The sequence below is a fragment of the Schistocerca americana genome, chromosome 2, assembly GCF_021461395.2.
Source record: "Schistocerca americana isolate TAMUIC-IGC-003095 chromosome 2, iqSchAmer2.1, whole genome shotgun sequence".
NCBI classification, from domain to species: domain Eukaryota; kingdom Metazoa; phylum Arthropoda; class Insecta; order Orthoptera; family Acrididae; genus Schistocerca; species Schistocerca americana.
The window spans coordinates 903,777,718-903,802,961 of record NC_060120.1 but is presented as its reverse complement, the minus strand read 5'-3'; the positions used below and the strand labels follow the sequence as shown (position 1 = coordinate 903,802,961).

Sequence of the window (25,244 nt, the reverse complement as noted above, 5' to 3'; positions counted from 1 at the left end):
TGGATTGTTGAACTTCGGATGTACTGGATGGAATTGGGATCAAGGTCGAAGGAAAGGAAAATTGGAGGAACAAATATACACCGACCAATATGCCGGAGATCAATGACAGAGAAGAATACAAGAAAAGATTGGAGTGTCACCAGTGGAGAAACGGACACTGAAGATCTCAGAAGAACAGCGGGAAAGAAGAAGAGAAAGAATGAAGAGGTTCTGGGAGAAGAAGAGGAAAATGCAGTCCACGAAGGGGCTACCCGTGGTCCTACAGAGGCCGTAACACAAGAAGAAGAAGAAGAGATTTAGTATTCAAATTAAAAATCATGCCGTCATAGATTTCCAGGAAAGAGTTAGCCCCAGGACAGAAACATCATCGACAGAATAGCGAAGAATTTGAGAATGAAAGAATACTGTACAAGGATGAACACCGTAAGAAACGAAGCTTATCAGATTTAACGTTGTCCTCAGGTGGCCAAAACGAAAAGAAAAATAGATAATTGTTCATTTTTTTAGAAATTCATTGCTTTAAAGATTCACTTTTTCTATAGTTGTGACCACGTCATTTCCTTATGTTTACATTTACATTACAAGGGTCCCGTTATTTACAATATGGGGTGGGGTGGGGGCATTATACTGCAGTGTGTTGTTTTAAGGCTAACAACACTTGATTGGCCATCGCTTTCGCCACTGTCTTGCTTAGAATTTTTACAGCATGTAGGTAAGGGTACAAGTCGCAGTTTTCCGAGACATGCAATTGCTGGGGCAGCGCACTAAAATTGGGTTCCACAAAAACGTCAGCCCATTGATTTTTATATCTTTTTCGTTCTACAAGTAATACACCTGGGAATCACATTCGCCCTGCACAAGCTGAACTTATAAGGTGAAACTCAATACATGCCGGTTGTTAATCACAGTATTTATGGTCAGTATTTAAACCTGATTGTTCCAGAAATATTTCAGAGTAGTCCATTGTTGGACTTTAGAAATGTCTACCACACCAGAAATGTTACAGTGGAGCTAAATTGGCCCCGCGTTAAATAACCTTGGTATAATTTACAGGGCGATAACATGTTAACAGTTTATTGTGAACATTCAGTTTAAAATTTTCGAGATGATGTAGGGTTTCCAGCTACCATCCAGTACTTTAGCGGTTCCACCAGGGACTGTGCACTGCCTTCACAAAACCATTGGCGGCTGCTCGTTCACACAGACGGTGGCTCAGGGACGAATGTCGCAGGTTGTCCGCAGTCGCGCAGCTGAGCATCTCGCAACGCGGACGTGCTGTACGCCTTCTCGGAATCCGAGGTGGAACGCGCAGTCGCGTGTCTTGACCGATTTCCGTGTCCTCGAGGCGCGACACAGCTATACGTATCTCGGTGGCAGATATGCAGCCTTTTGTCCGTCGCCTTCATTTGCCTGGCAGAATGTAGGCCGCTGGGAACGCACGGAGCCGCGTGACGCGTTGCCAGGCGACCAGTCCTAGTCGCTCCTCTGCGGAATATCGTCTCCGCTCTTCCGGCCTTCGCGGGACGCACAAAGACGTGGTGTCCAGTCCGTCGAGGGTGCCAGCAACCCACGACATACAGTATACGGCCGATGAATATCTGACCAAAACAGAGTGTTTCACCAAGTACTGACGTAGAGGCTGTCTCTGGCGTTGGGCGGGGTGCGATAACCCTGCAGGCAAATTCCGACCACCGAATAACGCCCCGGCCCGTTCACCGGTTGTGCGGCAGGTGGCGTATCGGCTTTAGCCGCAAGCGAGCGAGAACAGCGGTGTTGGAAAGAAGACCGATAGTATCACAGTTTAGTAGCTCTCTTAGAAAGAAGTCCGACAAAATCAAGAGGAATTTGCGACACAGGCACTCGGCTCTGGTCAGTAATGTAATGGAAATGGCTGCTGTGGCTTCATTTCTTGGCGCGCATTCTGAATTGCATTTCTTTGTGGAGCTACTAGTTGAGTACCCGGCGTTGTCGGAGTATGTGTCTGTTCAAACGTTCTATTAGACAGTCTTGTCCGTCCTCCTCCTCCCCCTGTCTAGCTTCTCCACCTCGCCACGTTCTTCCCATCTCCTGTCCCTCTCTCATTTCGTCTGCTGCTTCATCCTTTCTCGGAGTCCATCTGCTCCTCCCCCTCTCTTCGTGCATCACCGCCTCCCCCTCCTACTATTCTCTTTCTGATGTGTCCATCTCCTCATATCCCCTCTCTCTGACCAGTTCCCCACCCCTTTCTCTGAACATCTCCTTCCTCCTCCCCCCCTCTTCGCTCTCCACGTCATCACTCCCCCCTACCCAATAGGAGGATGGTGGCTCTTGCCCGCACAGTATTTCTTTCCAAATCGTTATTAATCCGTGAACCAAACTTGGATGAAATCGTTTCAAGGGTTTAGGATGAACTTTTTACATGTGACTTTCCCTACGTAAGCCTATGTCAAATACACTACTGGCCATTAAAACCATTACACCACGAAGATGACGTGCTACAGACGCGAAATTTAACCGACAGGAAGAAGATGCTGTGATATACAATTAGCTTTTCCGAGTATTCGTAAAACGTTGGCGCCGGTGGCGACACCTACAATGTGCTGACATGAGGAAAGTTACCAACCGATTTCTCATACACAAACAGCAGCTGACCGGCGATGCCTGGTGAAACGTTGTTGTGATGCCTCGTGTAAGGAGGAGAAATGCATACCATCACCTTTCCGACTATGATAAAGGTCGGATTGTAGCCTATCAAAAAAATGGTTCAAATGGCTCTGAGCACTATGGGACTTAACATCTGTGGTCATCAGTCCCCTAGAACTTAGAACTACTTAAACCTAACTAACCTAAGGACATCATACACATCCATGCCCGAGGCAGGATTCGAACCTGCGACCGTAGCAGTCGCGCGGTTCCGGACTGATGTAGCCTATCGCGATTGCGGTTTATCGTATCGCGACATTGCTGCTCGCGTTGGTCGACATGCAATGACTGTTAGCAATTGAAAATGTAATCACATGTCAGTTCTAGTATAATATATTTGTCCAATGAATACCCGTTTATCATCTGCATTTCTTCGTGGTATAGCAATTTTAATGGCTAGTAGTGTATATTTCCCATATATTTAACATATTTCATACGCTTTTGTGTACACGTTTCACCTTTATCTCTAGCGAATTATCCCCTACAGTTTCATTTTCACGCAGCTCAGTGCTTATGACGTCGCGTCCCACAAACACTGTGTCGTAAAATGAAATAATTTTGCAGGTACATCCAGGAGTATATGTTCCTACTATCTGAGAAATGTGTTATGAGGAGAGCAACAGATAAGGAAGCAATGAATTAAAATGTCATGCTTCACGCAACAGTCTTACAACTTACAAAGCGAAAGTCTAATAAGCGATAAACTTTTTTTTCCCTTCTTCATTTTGTGGGGGTTTTCGGTGAGAAGAAATTTCGTAGAAGAAATTATGTGTAAAGTTTGTTGCAAGTCACTAATTCCTCTCATTTTCAAATACTGAATGACTAAAGTAAGGGCGTCGTGGGTAACTCTGATTTTTTATCCCTACCCCCCCAACCCTTTAATAGATAGGTGGTTCTTACCCCAAGCGACTGTTTCCAGTCATAAGTGATATGTGTACCAAATTTCATTGAAAGCGGTCCAGAGAATTAGTACGAGATGTGGTACATTAATGCATACGTATTTATGTCCGTATTTATAGTATATTTGGATACCTTGCCGCACTTTCGTTGGTTCCGAGAGAAATGGAATGGTAATGAGAAGCAAAATACTGTCTTATCTGTTTCGGAGGAAACTGTAATATTCAGTCGAATTATCAATGATATTGGCTTTAATATTATTATCTTTATTTTAATTGATAATATTAATATATTTGATATTATGAGTTATCAGCTTTATTGTTGATTTATTATTATTTCTTTTCCTTTGGCTTGGTTTGCATCGTGCTTAGTTCTATGTAATTCTTTTTTAACAGTTACGATTTAAGGTGTTCGCCGCTGCAGCTGTAGGGCTTCTGTAAGTGCTGGGTTTCTGTTGTTTCCGACAAACAGTTAAAGTTCTTTTGTGATAATCGTTGCTGTTTACTATTGATACATATAATTGTTACTGCGTAGACCAGTGTTCACTTCAGCTGAATAGCTAAATGTATTTTCCAATAATAGTGAAGATTTACTCACGATAAATAAGTTTTTAGTTCGCTCTGTGTGCCGTAAATCCTGTTGTTACAATACTGATTCAATTTTCTTTTCAAAATATGTGTCTCGTATGTATATGTTATTGATCGTAATTGCTGTAATTAGATTTGGTTTCCACGTCATAGTCGCCATGTTTACATAGTTTGTCACATGTTTACTGCGTTACTGGTCTAGGCGACAGTTAATATAATGCTGACCATTAAAATTGCTACACCAAGAAGAAACGCGGATGATAAACGGATATTCATTGGACAAATATAATATACTAGAACTGACATGTGATCAAATTTTCACGCAGTTTGAGTGCATAGATCCTGAGAAATCAGTACCCAGAACAACCACCTCTGGCCGTAATAACGGCGTTGATACGCCTGGGTAATGAGTCAAACAGAGCTTGGATGGCGTGTACAGGTACAGCTGCCCTTGCAGCTTCAACACGATACCACAGTTCATCAAGAGTAGTGACTGGCGTATTGTGACGAGCCAGTTGCTCGGCCACCATTGACCAGACGTTTTCAGTTGGTGAGAGATCTGGAGAATGTGCTGGCCAAGGCAGCAGTCGAACATTTTCTGTATCCAGAAAGACCCGTACAGGACCTGCAACATGCGGTCGTGCATTATCCTGCTGAAATGTAGGGTTTCGCAGGGATCGAATGAAGGGTAGAGCCACGGGTCGTAACACATCTAAAATGTAACGTCCACTGTTTGAAGTGCCGTCAACGCGAACAAGAGGTAACCGAGACGTGTAACCAATGGCATCCCACACCATCACGCTGGGTGATACGCCAGTATGGCGATGACGCATACACGCTTCCAATGTGCGTTCACCACGATGTTGCCGCACACGGATGCGACCATCATGATGCTGTAAACAGAAACCTGGATTCATCCGAAAAAATGACGTTTTGCTATTCGTGTAGCGAGGTTCGTCGTTGAGTACACCATCGCAGGCGCTCCTGTCTGTGACGCAGCGTCACGGGTAACCGCAGCCATTGTCTCCGAGCTGATAGTCCATGCTGCTGCAAACGTCGTGGAACTGTTCGTGCAGATGTTTGTTGTCTAGCAAACGTCCCCATCTGTTGACTGAGGGATCGAGACGTGGCTGCACGATCCGTTACAGCCATAACAGATAAGATACCTGTCATCTCGACTGCTAGTGATACGAGGCCGTTGGGATTCAGCACGGCGTTCCGTATTACCCTCCTGAATCGACCGACTCCATATTCTGCTAACAGTCATTGGATCTCGACCAACGTGAGCAGCAATGTCGCGATACGATAAACCGCAATCGCGGTAGGCTACAATCCGACTTTTATCAAAGTCGGAAACGTGATGGTACGCATTTCTCCTCCTTATACGAGTCATCACAACAACGTTTCACCAGGCAACGCCGTTCAACTGCTGTTTGTGTATGAGAAATCGGTTGGAAACTTTGCTCATGTCAGCACGTTGTAGGTGTCGCCACCAGCGCCAACCTTGTGTGAATGCTCTGAAAAGCTAATCAATTGCATATGACAGCATCTTCTTCCTGTCGATTAAATTTCGCGTCTGTAGCACGTCATCTTCGCTGTGTAGCAATTTTAATGGCCAGTAGTGTATCTCAGTCACCACTTCTTAGCCTCGCAAAAGGAAGTCTGTTGTACGCTTTCAAAGGAACCATCCCGCCATTCGGCTTAGAAAACCTAAATCAAGATGGCCGGAAGTAGATTTGAACCGCTGACCTCCCAAACGCGAGTTCAGTGTGCTGGCCACTACGCTACCTCGCTCGGTGTTGTTATTACCGTTTTATCCAAGGGGTACCCTTTGATTCTAGTTTTCAGTCGTGTTGTAGAGCAGTGTTCGTCGTCTGCTTGCAGCAGGCGTTGTGACAACGGAGCTGCCACGCATCCCTCGCAGCTGTCCTGCAGCTGCCCTCGCGGCGCCGCTGTCCAGACATGGAAGTCGAGCTCCTGCCTCCGCGTTGTAAATCACGCCATTGCGGAATAACCCAGCCGGGCGGCGCGCAGTAATCCAGCCGCCACTCTCTCGGGCCGTCGTGAGAACCTCGGACTTCCAGACTCCCATGTTTTACGACGTGCTAAGCGCAAAACGTGAAACTCGCTTTCACTAGAAGCAAAAATTGTTACCGAAAAACAACCCGGTACTGTTTATATTGTCGACGTAACCGCACCATTTAACGTACCGGCGCAACCGTGACCTGTAAAACTCCTCTTAATAACACGTCGTAAAAAGCACTCCTAGGGATTGCGTAATATACTCCCGCTATTCCCAAGTGTGGCCATTTTTTGTTCTGTTTTAATTTGAGAACGTAACATCCGCTCAGTGTACAGTAACTGTTTTCGGAGAGAGCTGTAGTGCCACTAATTTAACTGCTTGTGTAGTAACGGCGGGAGTAAATCCTGTGACTCCAAAGGCACTTTGATGGAACAGCAATTAGTACCTGTGCTACACCGCAGATAGTTGTCTTCAAGAGATGCAGCTCATAGAGCTGTCGCACGTTATAGGCTGAGATCTTGCCTCGTAGCGTAGTGCCTACCAAATAGACTATTGTTTGATTCATCCTGCCCCTCAACCTCCAGTAACTATCTTCTTCAGTACCATCTTTCAGCGCTAACGTTCGACTTTTTGCGACAGGAGACATGCAGAACAAACGGAACTTATAACACTAGTTTAGGAAAGTAGCCTTCTGCGGTGTTAAAAGCAAATTTAATGTTTTTGTAAAAACTAAAATAATTCTGGAGAGCCAAAATAGTCTTAGGACGTAAATTTCTTCTTGAAACCCAAATCTTGTAATTCTCTAAATCAGGGAAGAAAAACTGCTCTTAAGGAATTTTTTCGCTCCAAATACATGTTTCTTGCCTGTCAAACGTTTACAGAAACTGATGTCCTCTTGTGAATCGAAACATGCTTTGTAGACAGGAATTTGTGTTGGAAATCAAAGTATTTTGCAATACAAGACTTTCTAGGGAAATAAAGCGACTTATTCTTCTTATCAGGGTCATACAACTGCTAAGACAACATCCTACCAAAAGAAGTATCACTAAGAAACAACGTTATCTCCCGATTTCTCGAAGACGCTTGACAAGAACATCGGTACTGGAGCAGAAGTTATTACAGCTATGTACTTAGTGCGACCGTCCTAAGGGTGGGCAAAATCGGTGACCAGTTAGGTGTACATCGTTTACCTGGTGAGCTATCGCGCCAGTAGGCCGTAACTGTCCGAATAGCGCACCGCTCCATCTGAAATGAACTCGCCGCTGACGGATCGTTAACTGCTGATGTTCCTACCTTGATATCTTTTGGGGTACTGGACACCAGAGACTGGGTATGAGCACCTTACGCTCCCTTTAAACTCTCCAACGAGTCCTGTGGCGTCATATATATAATCCGCACAGTGACTGATCGGTTGTTTCACTTTTCTTGTCGGGGTGTGAAGTATGCATATATGCTGGTGTTAGCAGCGAATTTTGATGTGTTTACATATATATTTATGTATATATGTAATAGTATATACTTGTATACATATCGCATCCTGGCGAGAAACGTGACGCAAGAACGGCATCTCTAATCGCTGAAAAACTCATGTTAAGTGCCCCAACGTGCATGAAAACTATAATGGGATACACTGCCTACAATACTTTCTTAAAATTTAACCCTAGCTTACTAAACCCTCGTAAAATTTACGATTTCAGCAGGGTATGAAACAGGTCATTTTGTACGTAATTTGGTATATAACATAACACTGGAGATTCAATAATTGTGATTAACATGCATGACCGACACCTTTTGAATTCCTTTGAATAAAATTTGGAGTAGTAAACTTTACGATGGTTTGGTAACAATGTAACATTTTCCCCAGCTTCAATGTTAAAGTAATCTTACAATATTTCAATGCAAGTTCTATGGTATTAATTCTCTAAGTCGCTTTTTCTCACATATTGCATTATTGAATTGTTTCACTTTTCTTGTCGGGGTGCGATGTATGCATATATGCTGGTGTGTGTGTATGTTTGTGTGTATGTGGTATGGTGGGGACCCCATTTACTAACAATGTCCTTGCGGACCAAGGTGCAAACACCACCAGAAGCCCGCAAGGGGCCAATTCGGTTCCGACAGAAAGAGTGGAACCCACGAAGGGCGGGTGAGTAAGAATTGTCAAAATGGGTCTCCTGGAGCGCAATACAAGCAGCAGAGTAGAAACAAAGAAGGGGCTGCAACTCTGGAAGGTAACTTTTTCCATGAAGACTGTCTGTACAGAGAATAACAATTACGCTCACGCACACAGACTTTCGAGAAGTTACCGACTTTGGGACGATAGCACAAGAAATCGTAACACGAGAATGAAGGACATTCTCTAAATGGTGATTAAATAATTAAAATAAATCCACAACAGTCTTCCAAAAAGCTACAGATATGATCGATAAGCTACATAACTCAATGTTAATACATACATTTGTAAGTAGGCTGTTTAGGTTTTTTTATTGGTAACGCCACCTCTGTATGAAAATCACTGGCTGTGCTGTGTGCAGTCTGTGGCTGCTTTGCATTGTTGTAATACTCGCCATTGTAGTGTTAGGCAGCTGGCTGTGAACAGCGCGTAGCGTTGCGCAGTTGGAGGTGAGCCGCCAGCAGTGGTGGATGTGGGGAGAGAGATGGCGGAGTTTTGAAATTTGTCATGAACTGCTATATTTATATATGATGATATCAAGGTAAATACATTGTTTGTTCTCTATTAATATCTTTCATTTGCTAACTATCCCTATCAGTAGTTAGTGCCTTCCATAGTTTGAATTTTTTATTTAGCTGGCAGTAGTGGCGCTCGCTGTATTGCAGTAGCTTGAGCAGCGAAGATTTTTGTGAGGTAAGTGATTTGTGAAAGGTATAGTTTAATGTTAGTCAGGGCCATTCTTTTGCAGGGAATTTTGAAAGTCAGATTGCGTTGCGCTAACAAAATATTGTGTGTCAGTTTAAGGACAGTCGTGTAAGAATTGTTCAAAGGGGACGTTTCACATTTAAGTTGTCATGAGCGAATGAACACAGAAATAGGGCAAATGATGGGCAGAGTGACATCACAATGACATTTCTCTGTGTCCAGTTTTCTGAATTTGGAGGTGAGATAAATAAGATTACAACCACTTTGTTGGCATTGGACGAAATGTGACCGTTTTTCGTCTGGAACTTATTCCAGATATCACTTCTCCTCCAATGAACACATTAGCAATTTTATACAAGGCATCACTTAATTTTCGTCTTCATCCTCCACAGCCTCACGAAAGACAGCTTCTTTAAAAGCCAGAAGATCCCGACAACCGGTTCGCCTTGTCAGTGCCACGTTACAACAGGAAGATCGTCCGTTCAACGAACTAAATCATGACTAGCCTTACACTCCTACAGTTTTCAGTAAGAGAGAACGAGTGGACGTATATGAAGCGACCGCAGTGCCACAGTGAACAGACGCGGGAATAGAAGGCAAGAAGGAAGGAAGGCGGCATAACACAGTTGTAACAACGGCGCCTCGATTAGTGAAGTATGCAACCCGCAACATTAGCTTCGAACTCGCTCCGTTTCTGATCACGACTGGACGCCCGGCAGCTGGCTGGGTCCCCGCCCTTGTAGTGGGAGCCTCCAGCGCCACGTGTGTTTACTCCGGCAGGCGCGACGTCCCGGCCTCGCGCGGCCACCTGCGACGTAGCGACGCCTTCACAGTTTACCTGCGCGGTGGCTTTGATGCCCTCGTCAGCTGATCAACACGTCGCCGCCGACGGAGAATACGCGGCCGCAGCCGCGGCGCCCGTCTGGCCGGCACCCCGCCCTCCGCGGAAATCCGCTTTGTCATACCGGCCAGACAAAGATGACGCACGAAGCTGCACCACTGGCCTGTTGCTGTAGGAGCTCCGTGCATCTTCCCCCAAGTAACTTCGGCCCAATGGACGGAGGATTGGTCGACTCTACCGACACCGGCCTTTGGCTTTGACTTGTGCATCGTCATGTTGTGGCATGTGTCGTTATTCGTGAGGGAACAATGAAGACACTCTGAAGGTGCCATCATCAGATCTGATGATGGCACCTTCAGATTGCTGAAACCGGTCATCTAATAAACGATTGAATCGATCGTGGCTTTTCAATTATTTAAAAATGAAGAAACACTAGCATATTGAAACGTCCTGGCAGATTAAAACTGTGTGCCGGACTGAGACTCGAACTCGGGACCTTTGCCTTTCGCGGGCAAGTACTCTACCAACTGAGCTACCCAAGCACGACTCACGAGGTGAGTACTGGCGGAATTAAAGCTGTGAGGACGGGTCGTGAGCCGTGCTTGGGTAGCTCAGTTGGTTGGGCACTTGCCCGCGAAAGGCAAAGGTCCCGAGTTCGAGTCTCGGTCCGGCACACAGTTTTAATCTGCCAGGAACTTTCATATCAGCGCACACTCCGCTGCAGAGTGAAAATCTCATTCCACTATCATATTAATTTTGCTTCCATACTATTTTTTAGAATGTAATGCAACACTTCTTTCCGGCCAATTTCTGTAGAAAAAATTTGTAATTTGTAGTGGGACATAGTGGGATATTCCAGTTTCAGTTCCTATAGATTCATGAAGTTCGGAAACGTGCTGGTGCCATACGAAGTCTTCAAAATGGCGTATGTAGCGGAGGTATGTTCTAAACAGTGAGCTTTAACTGAGTTTTTGAGGGATACCGGAGTATCGCAGATCATACGTGCTCACAGATTGTCTACGGAGACCTGGCAGTGAACAAAAGCAGGGTGAGTTGTTGGGCGAGGAGTCTGTCATCATCGCAACAAAGTCGTGCTAACAGTTTCATTCCCAATGGAGTTGTGCTGTGCAGTGCACTATGCAACTAAAAATTATGTACGCTGAAGATTGATTTCTGGTGCCCTAGGCAGAAATATCAACCAAATGTGTATTAATCTGAAAATAATACTAGAAGTGCATGCACAGTAAACAAGTTCGTAGCGTTTTGAGTCATTTAATGGTCCTCCAAAGGGATCAAAATCAAAGTTTACTTAATACGTTGTTTTCCATGTGATGATATGTCTTAGTAGATAGTGAAAATGATATGAACGATATGTTTAAAATTTCCTCTGACGCTTTGGATAGCGACTGACTTAAAATAAACCCCAACGAGACCTAAATAACGGTTGTAAGTAAATCGAACATACGAATAAGTGCAAACATTAAGATAGAAAATAAAATGCTGATGCAAGTAAATGACTTTTGCTACCTGGGAAGTACAATATAAGTTGACAACCGAAGTATAATTGATGCTAAAAGGAGAACTGCAGCGACTAAGCAAGCATTCTGAAATAAGAGCATATTAGTAACAGACAGGCATCTTAATACAGAAACAAAAAGTTCGTCAAAACATTTTTTGCAGCATTTTTTAAGTTATGATTGTTACGTGAGCTCTGAAGAAGCAAGAAAATAAAGAATTACAAGCAACATAGATTTGGATATGAAGAGGAGCCACAAAAACCTCTTGGACTGAAATGAAATCTAACAAACAAGTACTAAAAGAAATTGAAGAGACAATAACAGTGGTTAACATAACACAGAGAAGAGAAACAACATTAATTGAATACTATTTCGGTATAACAACACTATAATAAACACTGTCAATGAAAAATCCGGAACTGCGTGACTGCTACGGTCGCAGGTTCGAATCCTGCCTCGGGCATGGATGTGTGTGATGTTCTTGGGTTAGTTACGTTTAAGTAGTTCTGATTTCTAGGGCACTGATGACCTCAGACGTTGGGTCCCGTAGTGCTCAGAGCCATTTGAACCATTTGAACATTTCTGAAAAATGCCCAGGAAGAAAAGATCAAGATGCAGGCCCAGAACATCCACACTACATAGCTTTTTCAGTAGAATGAACTACAATAACAACAAAACTTTACAGACAGCGAGGGACACAGAAGGCGTTGCCTTTAGGGGATGGCGATGAAGATTATGGAGACGATGAAGATTATCAAGATGAAGACGACGATCCATGAATCAGTAATGAAGGGTACCCATCAAAACTGCGGTCTTTTATAATGGTCTTTAAATAAATGGTGTTGAGTGAGCTCAAAAAAGCATTATGTTTTATGCCACGCTAATTTTGATTGTCGAAGAATAAAAGAAAAGCGGAAGTAGTGGAAGGAGTAGATTTCAGTCTGTTTGAGGAAGACCTTAATGGGCCGTTTGTGGCTAGTGGCCGTAGCTATAATGGTGATGATGGTTATTGTACTGCAAATAATTGCACAGGGTGTTTCAAGAAGAATATAAAGGTTTCAGGACTTTGTAGCAATTGTTCCATTCAACTTACAGTGACAAATACTACATCAAATAACAAAGCAACTCAAACAGTTTTTCTTAGAAGTGTTCAATGTGAGCACCATTCGCCACACATATAGTCAGTAGGCGAGTTCTACCATAACCTTGATCAATGTGTCTGGAGCAATTGCTGAAACAGCTCTGTTTCTAAAGTGGGGTACATCAGAGGGTAGTGGAGGCACACACACATATGATCGTTTATGAACACCCGAAGGTAAAAATTACATCGCGTCGGTGTATGAAAATGGAGATTATGCAAAGCAAGCTCTGTCATCCGGCGCCTTTCAGTCAATCCAGCGGCCGGAAACAACGTCGCTTAACCCAGTCGAGTGCTGACCTATGCGAGTGAGGAGGCGCCCCGTTTTGTTGCCAAAAAATAAATAAGTAAATAAATAAAATAAATGTTCAATTGTGTCTGAATCTTATGGGACTTAGCTGCTAAGGTCATCAGTCCCTAAGCTTACACATTACTTAAACTAAATTATCCTGAGGAGAAACACGCACAACCATGCCCGAGGGAGGACTCGAACCTCCGCCGGGACGAGCCGCACAGTCCATGCTGCAGCGCCTAGACCGCTCGGCTAATCCCGCGCGGCGCCTTATTGCCAAATGAAGCTCTGTGGTTCAGCTTCTTCAAATTGAGGGAAGAGCTACAGTTCTGGTGCATTCACTGACAAAGGGGGCGGGAGATGGCAACCACATTTCCACTTCGGTGAACTGACGATTCATCACTGAAGACGACACGATTCAGAAAATCTTCAAGGTCATGTATAAACATTTGGTTTGCAAAGTTGGCACGCAAATCGTAGTCTGTAGGCTGTAGAGCTGGTAACAACTGCAACCGATACGGACGGCGTTGCACGCGTCTCCTCAAAAGGTCTCCAAAATGACGTCACTAGAACTGCCAATTGACGACTAGGCTTGGCGTTAGTGTGAAAGACTCACTGGTTCAGCACGTTATTCAGTCACCCATCCCTTTGCTCACAGGTGTAGAAACAAAACTGATTTGCTGTTTCATTTACTGTATTATTTATAAGTGTAAGTTGCATGTAGTAAATTCTAGAAAGCCTTAAATCCTGTATAATGATTTTGAAACAGCCTGTACTTTCGCCAAGAGTGTACTAAGCCAGCAGCACGTTATGGTGATGGTAGTGGTGATGATGAAACTATTACGGGGAAGAGAACCTGGGAGACGGGGGAAAATGTGCGGCATTAGCTTCTGCCGCTGCTTTTACGAGACTATTTAATGCCTGCGGCAAAGAGAAATTCCTTGAAATTACCTGGACTCGGCGATGACAGGTAGCAACGCAACAGCTTAAAGACAGGAGGAGGAGGAGAAAGGACGAGCCAAAGTGCACAACAGCCGGAACGGACGGCGGGAACAAACAGGTTCTGGTGCAGCGCGGAGGCACTCGCCGCCGGATCGGCGTGAAATACGGTCGCCAAAAAACCGCCGCGCGCGCTTCGTGCTTCCGGACCGCCCGCGACCGGCGACAGCCCATCCGTGCAGTTACGCAGATGGGCGCAGTGGAGCGTTACCGTCGCAACTCGCCGCTAACTGCCCGACGAGGCGCCGCCAGCTCAGATTCAATTTAGGAGCCAGCGACGCAGCATGATGTCACAGCTCTCTAAGGGCTTAGCTGTGCACGCTTTATTTTACGGCGTGCTTTAAGCACCGTAAGCACTACGTCTAGGTAATAACAAAATAATAAATCTACACAGAATGAAATGCAAAAATAATAGAACGTAAATTTAAGAAACGTGTGAACCATTTATGTTTTTGTGTTTTTCTGTATCTAGTCGTTAGAGGATTACACCATTTCATGTCTCTCTGTTCTGTTTAATGCTCCAGCGGCTGTGTCATACAGTATCAAAGATCATGAACTAAGTTCCACCTTCTTATTTATTATTATTATTATTATTATTATTATTATTACGCGAATTATATATGTGACACCTCTGTCACTAAATGAAATTAGAATTTTAATTTCCTTTATTCGTTCATGCGACATGCTTCTATGGTGTTATAACCGTTAACCGGCTGCGCAACAGCACAAAATGCTTTTTTTTTTCAGAAATTTTCTGGAAAAAGCGTTGAGTACCTCTAGAATGTCATATACAGGGTGTACGAAATGGTTCAAATGGTTCTAAGCACTATGGGACTTGACATCTGAGTTCGTCAGTCCCCTAGACTCAGAACGACTTATACCTAACTAACCTGAGGACATCACACATGTCCATGCCCGAGGCAGGATTCGAACCTGTGACCGTAGCAGCAGCGCGGTTCCGGACTGAAGCGCCTAGAACCGCTCCTTAATACGTTAGTGAAGATAAAAAATGTTGTATTTCCGACATACCTGCACTGCTATGACATACATATGTAGAAGCTTCACGACAGCGTTGTAAAGACTGAATTGTATCGTTCTGGTATTTATTACTTCAAGTTGATTGAACACATGCTTTTTGACATGAGGAATTTAGGCTGAGCTTTGATCAGTTCCTCTTGTCATAATAGTTATAAATTGCTCATGTGACTGTTAATGTTCCACTATTAATCTTTGTTACACGTAATTTTTGTTTACCTTTTACAGCTATTTTTCTAGGCCCCAAACTTGAAAATCACATAATAAATACAGTTCTCGTTATTTGTTGATCTTTTAATAAGCTAGTAGGGTCTTCTAACGCTGCACTGATCACTTGATCATATGATTTTTAATACGAAGAAACCGACTTTGTAACCATCTTTCTCAAAACATCAGACAAATGTCACACTTTTCAGAACTTGCGCTGGGAGCCCATACAGTTCCCATCCCCCCCCCCCCCCTCCTCCTCCTCCCAATGCCACTTCCATATTTTTGGAGTGGCCGTCGATTCGCTTCGAACGAAGCGCTGCACGCCTTGGTACAGTCATGGTTTCGTACACAAAACAAAATATTATTCCATGGAGGCACTGACCGTCTTGTTTCACAGTAGGATAACTGTACTAACAGTTACGGCGATTGTGTTTGAAATAATAAACACTTTACTCGTTTTTTTTTCCCAACTGTCTCGTTTTCGTTTGACTGTCCCCTATATTGTTATTATTATTATTTACTGTTATTGGCAATTATAATTATCCTCTTCATAATATAACGTATGTACATACATAAACCACAAGTATGCTTACAAATTGACAATATATATATATATATATATACTCCTAGTCCATTGTAAGACAGTTGCTAAAGGCCCTAATCTGGGCAGACTAAATACAACAGTAAACAAATAAATCCAATTAAACTATTTGGTTCGAAAGACCTTTTCAAGTCTCAAATATCTATTAAGCTTATATGCAGACTGAAGTGTCGAACGAAAATTTGTACCGAGTTTGGGATTCGAACCCTAGTCTCCTACTCCCTAGGCAGCTGTGCTAATCACTCCGCCACCTTCGCACAGTGCAGTTGTACGAAACCACTGTGCCAGAGTCACGTAGTGGTTAGCGCATCTGCCTGGTGAACAGGAGATCCGATTTCGAATCCTAGGCTTGGTACAAATTTTCATTCGTCGGTTCAATTCGGATACATCCAAAATAAATAGACAAATTGTAAGCGATTTCCATGTTGTCCATGTGGGTTAAGACGAGGACACCAGTGGCATGTTTACCATTCAGGACACTAAAACCAAAAATGAGACGCCTAAAATAACTGCAAGTGTATGTGTACAACTTTCGAAGTCCTTAGCTCACTTCTCTGACATCAAGTCCAGAAATGGGTAAAGTCGGTACACACACCCAGCAGATGGGCAGCAAAAGTGAGCTCGGGCCTCTACTCACCCCTGTCGACGATCTTGCCGAAGAGGTTCTTGCCGCGGACGAAGTTTCGCGTGGAGCAGTTCCAGCGGCGGTTGCGGAACTGGTACTGGCACTCGAGGATGGCCTGCTTGGCGCCCTTGACGACGGCCATCAGCACGCCCTGGTTGTCCAGCACCAGCCGGCGCTGGCGCCGCCGCAGCGTCGCGTGGATGATGGGGTCCAGCGCCTTGGCGCGCCCCGGCGGCAGCGGCAGCAGGTTCGTCGGCTCCCCGATCTTGGCGATCCCCCTGCGAACGCATAAACACCCGCACTGTCAGACAGTGCACGGCGAGAACTCGATGCTGTGTGGCGAGGCGAACGACGCCAGGTTTGCTCACAGCCGAAATGCCTAGGGCGAAGTCATCAGCGCCGAACTCTAGATGTGACTTTGGCTTTCACAAAACGGTGAGGGCAAGAGGGGCGCTTGTCTCTCCCTGGAATCTGGGTCACATACTCCTTATTCATTATACAGAGGGGTCCAAAAAAATGTATCCACTGTTTAAAAGCCCATAACTTGCAAACTAATTGACGGAGTTGTCTCATTTTTGGAGAAAGTTTAAAGTCCAACTTAAAGATATCACTGTAGGTGTTCGAAATGATCACCATTAACATCCACACACAAACGATGCCGCTGAACTGCTGCACGAACTACTACTGCAACATGTTCAGTTGGATATTTGCACATGAATATTGTTGTGTACATAGTTCCGCGTAGTTAGCGCGTACACAACTTTCCCACTAGAGCGCGCCCCGCTAAAGCCCGTCTCACACGGAGCAAGATTCGCTGTAAGTTTCCGAGCTGGTTCGCGCGACGGCTACCTTGCGGCTCCGTCGTCTGCTAGCGGGCTACCTTGCTGGGAACCTTGTAAGATTTCCAGGAAAGGTCCGGTGCTATTTTTCTTGTAAGGTTCCCTGCGTGTCACCTGCGTTGGCCAATCATGAGACGTTTCGTTTGTGACGTCAGTCGCGGAAAGCTGGGGCGGGAAGCCTTTGTTGATAGTCGCTTTTCTGCTGTTGTGAGGTGCGGTAGGAAGTCCGTATAATTATTAAATAATGGCACCGCAGTGGTCCCAGGAAGCGATTAAAGCATTGATATGTACTTATAGGGAAGAACAGTGTCCGTACGTCATGAAAAGCGCAAACTACTATAATAAACACTTGCGTGCAGAAGAACTCGGAAGAGTTGCAAATGACGTGTGTCTTCTTCGACCATATCCATACCTATAAAATTTGCAAAGGATGTACAATCTTCTATCCTATAAAATAAAGTCGTATATAACAGTCATTATTGGTATATTTATAAAGTCAAACAGTAATGAAATGGTGATACTTTTCAAACAAAAGTAGGTGTTATGCGAACTAACCTCAACTCTTTATGAAGCATGGAGAGCACACCTTTTCCAGCGTTTCTCCTCTTAATACAGTTTTTCGTCAATTCTTTCTTTCTTTCTTCTTCGCTCATTAGCATGCATTTCTGCATCGTTTAGCACCAAAACAGCTAATAATGGCAGTTTGCTCTGAACATCTGTACCTGAAGCAGCCATCTTCGTTCGATACAACATGCAGCCGATCACAACACAACTAGCTGCCGATCTTGCACCGTGGGAGAGCTTCGACATGAAAGATAGCCGGCTCCCTTCCCTGCAAGCCGGCGAGCATGCACGCCATCTCGCAAACTTGCGGCGAACCTTGCTCCGTGTGAGACAGGCTTACGCACAACACCGCAGGCGCAGCGCTCGTCCGTCTCCGCACTACGAGATGGCGCTCTCTTAGAGACGGACCAAATTCTGCTTCCGCCGATCCGCATATTAATATGTAACGCAGCCAATGAGATCGCTGCTAACGTAGAACCTTTTCTCCGTGCGGATCACACTCGCGCAGTGATACCTGAAAGCGCGAGGTATTATAACGAGTGTACAGACCTCCGATTAGTCAGTCTGCATTAGTCTGCATTTATCTGCACCTGTCTGTACCAGTCTACATATGTCTGTACCAGTCTATAGTCAAGTTTCAGTCTGCGCCTCGATTATCATATTCCTGTACATAGCTATACTTTGTCAAGTATCAGAGATATGTGAGAATAAGATTAACGTACCAAGACCAAAGGAACTTCAGATTGTCAATTGTAAACAGCATCCAGAATCCAGTTACTTAAGATCTATGTTTTTTATTATTTTAATAAATGTGTGTGAAAATTAATCAAGTTCTGTTTAAAGTTGGTCATCGTCAATCTGCTACTCTAAGCGTGCAAGTGGCATTTCTATCGTCTGACCTAACGGCAGAAGATAAACACGCTACGATAAGACCACGAGACATATTGCTGACACTCGCCTACTTCGCTAGAGCGACAAGTCAAATAATCTGATGGTGTGTGTACCGAAGGTCTTACAGTACGCACACCACAAATATGCGATGGATTCTCGAAGTTCATCCAATGTGCGTGGCTTTTGTCGATAAACGACGTCCTTTAGTGTTCCTCACAGGTAAAAGTCCAGAGGAGTTAGGTCTGGGCAACGTGGTGGATACTCCACAACACCTCTGCGGTCTATCCATCTTCCTGGTAGATTTTCGTCGAGATACGCCCTAACACGATTTTGGTAGTGCGCTGGGGCACCGTCTTGTTGAAAGTAAACTCTTCCGTTTCCATACAAGTCTCCGATGGCAGGTAAAATGGATGTCTGAAGCTTTTGAAGGTACACCTCACCGGTAACTGTGCCTTCAAAGAAGAATGGCCCAATCAAGCTCCGGTAAGACAACCCACACCACACATTTACTCTTGACAAATTCACGGCTTTGTCAACATGAACGTTCGGATTTTCGGCAGCCCAGTAGATGAAACTGTGGCGATTTATTGTACCATTGAGTTTGAACTGTGCCTCATGAGACCACTTAATCATCTCTGCAAACTCTTCATCGTTGCGCACCATGTTAGTAAACCACTCGCAGTACTCCATTCTACGATCTGGGGCGTCCTCGTTCACTGCGTGTAGCAATCATGGGATGTAGCACTTCCACCATGCTGTCTTCAAAATTCGCCGGACACTTGAGCGACTCACTCCAGTTTCAGGGGAACACCGTCTCATAGACTTCTGTGGTGAGCGAGTGAATTGTTGTAACACACGACGGGAGTTAGCTGGACTTGTTATGGTTACAGGTCGTCCAGATCGTTGTTTGTGTACATCTTTAACACAGCCTTCGGCTTCTAATTTGTCTCGAATGCGACGAATCGTTAAACGTGTCGCCATTGCCGTTGGACCTCTTTAATGTTTTCGTACTTGAAATATCACATCAAAACTAACTTCCTTTCATCGAATGCAAGCCTTGCCCCAGCCGTGTTTACTCGAGTAACTAGGTGTAACTGAGAACGAAACACTGACTATCTGGCGACTGTCATCTGACAAAACAAAACAATGCAATACAGCGCTTGTGTGGCGATTTCCGGAACTACAAACTATTACACTACCAAAGATGAGACAACTCCATCAATCACTTTGCCAGTTATGGACAACAGTGGATACATTTTTTTGAACCCCTCTGTATTCTTACTCTTTTGTAGAAATGACTGACTGTGATGTTACCAAACCCCAGATTTAGCATTGCTTGATGTAAGGGAAAACATTGTAGCACTGAGAAGTACTATCTGACTAAGTTTGTTTCGTTGCCAAAACTTCACGAGAAATTACAGTTTCCTTTAAGCAGTTGAGGTTCTTGCTCTATTTTTCTGTCGTGGCGGATGCGGATCTTTAGAGAATATCCCACGCTTTTTCAACACTGTGCAACAAGCAGGCTCGCTTTACTAACTGTGCAGTATATTCCACATGACTGCACAGGAACGAATCAAACAGAGGAGACGCGGAGTGAATTGGTTCAGTTCTATGTTCCACCGGCCAATTTGATGGTCGTCTTGGGAGATTCTCACACAGATCTGATCGAATTGTGACCCTGAGATACATTTTACCCCAACAGCCCTTAATGTCTCTTTCTAAACTCTTTTTCTTGAAATTTTAGTATGATAAACAGCATCAAAAAGTAGAAGTTACGAAAACAACGAAATAGATCCATTCGCATGATCAGATGTGAAGTTTTGTAAGAAATAAAAGTAGACTAAGCGTTTTTTATAGGTATATTTCCTGTCCCTCCAGTTCGAGGGTAGGGGAAGTTTTTGCTGGCTACTTTTTCAATACGATTTCTTCAATGGATCCACTGCTTCTTTCCTATTTCATTTTTTTTTTAATTTTCAGTATCAACATAATATTAAAGACATGTTTTGGAAATCTTTTACAGATTTATTTGGAACTCGATGGATTCAATAACATTAAAAATAGTTTCGCTGTGGCTAGCGAAAGATGCTTAGATCAGCTCTCTAGAAACGAGGTGAGTGGATAAATGTCGAACGTTTCAGAAACAATGATTTCTATTATATTTCCCGTCAAAATAAGTTTTTAGGGCACAACACGTTCTCAAAAACCACGAATCATCTATACAAAAAAAGGGCAATTTTCCAATCTCCCCCCTCTTGCATAAATTTTTTCAGAAGCACATGATCGTAACCTTAGATCGCGAGCTATCGTTTAAACACTATTGTATCACGAACTAAACCGATGTATATGCCAGAAACAGCATTATCAGGTTGCTGACGATGAGGATATGGGATGCTGGTCCGTGATTGTTGCGGACATCAGCTATGGGACGGTCTGTGTCTGCTGCCGAATACGCTGCTCCCGTGAGGTACTCATATGCCTATGCGAAGGAGGCGGATAGCGTGGCAAACCAGTGCATGAGGCGATGCTGAGGCCAACAACAGAGCAGAAACTCCACCGGCTCATTGGCATCGCAACCTCTCGCGTGTGCCAATTGATTGCGGCAGCAGTGGACAGGTGAAGATGGAAACCGACTCCCGGCACCCAATGAACAGGTCGCAGCTCATTGGGAGACACCTGCGCTCCAGGAAACTCGAAGTAAGAGAACGCAGCTCCTCATTAGTGTCTATGAGCAGGAACCGAGTGCACAGATGGATGACAGAAATTAAGAACCCGGACATCGCTCCATAAGAAGAGCCAGCATACGACAGCGAGATAGCCTACCATGTGTCGCCAACGAGCTGTAATGGAGTCCTCTCTCCTCCCGGTCGGGTAGATGTTCTGCGCGAGTGTGGCGAGTTGCAACTTGTGGGCCACCTGCTGGATAAACTTCGCGAATTGCAACATCTTTCTAAAGTAACCAACAAAGCCATTTTAGCCTCAGTGTTCTGGGAATAACTTACTTAAACCGATATAGGAAAGAAACAGAGAAAGTGCGGAATTTGGTTGCTTGATTCAGGGGATGGGACCTAATAGCGAGGTCATCGGTCCCATCGGATTGAGGAATGAAGGGGAGGGAAGTCGGCCGTGACCTTTCACAGGAACCATCCCGGCATTTGACTGAAGCGATTTAGAGAAATCACGAAAAATTTAAATCAGGATAGCCGAATGTGGGTTTTAACCGTCGTCCTCCCGAATGCGAGTCCAGTGTGCTAACCACTATGCCACCTTGTTCGGTTAATGCGGATGTAGATCACAGCCATCATCCCGAGGGCGTCTCCACCTAACACTGCGCGCAAGCTATGAAGATGTGGCCAGTCAATTCGAATGTCATTTTGGTTTCCATCGAATAACAGTAAAAATTACTTTACTGTTCGCACATACAGAATTTCAGTTTCTGAGAAAAGTGTTCACAAACTGAAACAAAATAATTTATACCTGATTAAAATAGGCTGCTGATTCTACAGGTTTCTGTACGCCGCAGTGCAGCAGTCATTCTTTTACAGTTTGTCATCTACAACCAGACAGAATTTGATATAGAAAACGGATGTTCATCAAAATTACGCCTGTACTGTTAGGCTGATGTGGTCTGCTTCATTTGACTTGTGTTTGTGTGCGTGAATGCAGTATTTTTACAGGCTTCTACATGGTCTTTGCCGTGAAACTGCATTTCTAATTTACAACGTCTCACGATTTACAAGATACGAAACAAGATTGCGAACAGCTGAATGTGTTCTTAGTGGGAGCTTACGTCTTTTTCTATGTGGCGGATTTTTTCATTTACTATTTCTATTGGGAGTTGTTGCTACATTGAAAATTTTCGGGTCTGTATTGATGTCCGGTCGTCTGAGGTCCATATCCACAAGGTGTATCGCAGATGTAGAATAACAGCTGTTACTCTTTAATACTCTTCTGTGTACCAATCTTTGCTTGTCTGTCTAATATAAATTGAGATGCAGTCTTGACATGTCAACCGGTAAATGCAACAAAAAAATGGTTCAAATGGCTCTGAGCACTATGGGACTTAACAGCTATGGTCATCAGTCCCCTAGAACTTAGAACTACTTAAACCTAACTAAAGACAGCACACAACACCCAGCCATCACGAGGCAGAGAAAATCCCTGACCCCGCCGGGAATCGAACCCGGGAACCCGGGCGTGGGAAGCGAGAACGCTACCGCACGACCACGAGATGCGGGCTAAATGCAACACGTACTGTGTTCGTCTGCGTTGGTTGTTCTATTTCGTATGTTCTCTAACCTGTGAGACGCTCGAGGACAACATACTGGGTTCTCTTACGTAAGAAGTCTTCGGGTCAGTAACTTATCTGGGAGCCTATTCCGTATGCACGTACCTTCGTTAATAGTCTGCAGTTGGGTACCGTGTCGAATGCTTTAAATGTGAACTCCGCCTGTCGCCCTTCATCGATGGTTCACAGTATATCATGTGAGAAAAAGCAAGCTGGATTTCGTGGACATGAGCTTTTTGGTTGGCTCTGAGCACTATGGGACTCAACATCTTAGGTCATAAGTCCCCTAGAACTTAGAACTACTTAAACCTAACTAACCTAAGGAGATCACACACACCCATGCCCGAGGCAGGATTCGAACCTGCGACCGTAGCAGTCCCGCGGTTCCGGACTGCAGCGCCAGAACCGCTAGACCACCGCGGCCGGCTGAGCTTTTTGGTCTGTTGGCAATTCATTATATTCGACATCAGAATATGCTCTACAATTCTGCAGCAAACGCATGTTAAATATATTGGGCTGTAATTTTGTGCATCTGTTCATTTACCCTTCTTATGTACAGGAGCCACTTGCGCTTTTTTCCAGTTGCTTGGCACTTTGAGCTGATCGAGAGATTCGCCACAAATGCAAAATAAGTGAGGGGCCAATGACGTACACTACTCTTTGTAGAGTACCCTTTGGGATTCCATTCGGACCTGACGATTTGTTTTCTACTCATTCAGTTGTCTCTGTACATCAGGGATGCTTACTGTTATGCCATCCATACGGGTTTCCATGCGATGGTCAAACGACGGTACGTTTGTACGATTCTCCTGCTCGAGCGGTTTCTGAAACGTGGAATTTAGAACTTCAGCCCTCCTTTTGCTGTCTTCTGTTGTCAAACCAGACCGGTCAACGAGTGACTGGATGGAAGCCTTAGGCCCGCTTAGCGATTTTACGTGGGACTATAATTTTTTTAGAATATCTCGTAATGAATTGCCTAGACACCAGCGCACCACCACTCGTCAGCCATTACTGTTTGCAAACTCTGGCACAGATTTGAATTTGCGTGGAAGGACGTATCCGCATCTTTCATCCAGGCTCAGGTGGACTCTATGCTCAACCGGTTTGCAACCGTTGTTGTTGCCAGAGGCATTTTTTCTCACTATACACTGCACCGGTTTTGTTACATGATTTTTTATTCCCCATTGCAATACTGAATTCCAATATAAAGCTTGGAAAATATTAATTTCAAACTCTTTCAGAATACTGGGAGAATCATAAATAGTGAGGAAAATGCATTTATTGATAATGTTGGAAAAAATTTTGCTGCATAACAAAAACGTGCAAGCTGCCACCCATCTTCGAGTTCAGGGAAATGCAGTGCTCGGGACGCGGAACAATGGGCTAAGAGGCGTAGAATTCACAGTCTCACGTTGTCTCGAAGAAACAAGATTTGTATTGCCTCTAAACTGACAAATGTAGAAGGCGAACCAGACTTCCACTTACAAACTTTCAGAGGTTGTTCAGGGATACCTCTCGAGTATTTTAATTTCAGGAACCCACGGCCTCCGGCAGCTCTTTGCAGGAGTGTTGCATTTCGCTTAGTTTCTTGCCCCACTTTGTATCCACTTTACCCTTCGACTTCAAGACTGCATTCAGTACTGCTCGGTTCTGCCTTGGGTTGTTTTTCAAGCGGTTTTAGTTGTAAGTTAACAGTGATACACAGCTATATGGAAGCGTTTACGGATGGGGAGTTGGACGATATGCATGTCGTGTGCCCGTTCAGTGAATGCAGTGGAAGAGCGCCACGACAACGCTATGCTGAGGTGTTTTCAAAGTGATGGTAACAACGTCACACCACATTTGTTGCACTGCTGTGTGTAGCTTGTGGTACGTTTTGATTACTGCATACTGCAGGTTTCTCCGCTGTTGCGAGAACACAGAAACGAAGGTGACTGCGGTATCAAACCGTATAAATCACGACAATTACTCTGCAACGAGCCATCAGAGACCCTGTGTCCGTTGTACCAAAATACTCAGAAGGTATCCCTAAACAACCATTGAAACCTTGTCGGTGGAGTTTCGGTTTCCGCTGCATATTTGCACCATTGCAATTGCAGTTATAACTGATTTATTTTTGAAGATTTTTTTACTACAAAATGCATTTAGTGTAATATCAGTTCAAGAATAAATATTTCATGATTCGAAGGACATAAACACATTAGCTACTATTGAGGATTGAAATATATCAACGGGGAAAGTTGATAATTTGTTCCGGACTGGGACTGCAATCCGGATATTTCCGTTTCTCGACAACGGTCGCCTTGACGGCCTCGGCCATTCGGTCATGTTCCATGGCTG

At 44.3% G+C, this 25,244-nt stretch overlaps 1 protein-coding gene across 1 annotated transcript in view; it reads right to left on the bottom strand.

Moving 5' to 3' along the window:
- LOC124595910 (protein Wnt-1-like) overlaps positions 1 to 25,244 on the bottom strand; it is a 232,260-nt gene that overhangs the window by 105,821 nt on the left and 101,195 nt on the right. The window contains exon 2 of the mRNA XM_047134821.1: positions 16,338 to 16,603. Within this exon, the coding sequence (XP_046990777.1) occupies positions 16,338 to 16,603 (266 nt within the window). The remainder of the gene's footprint in view (positions 1 to 16,337; positions 16,604 to 25,244) is intronic.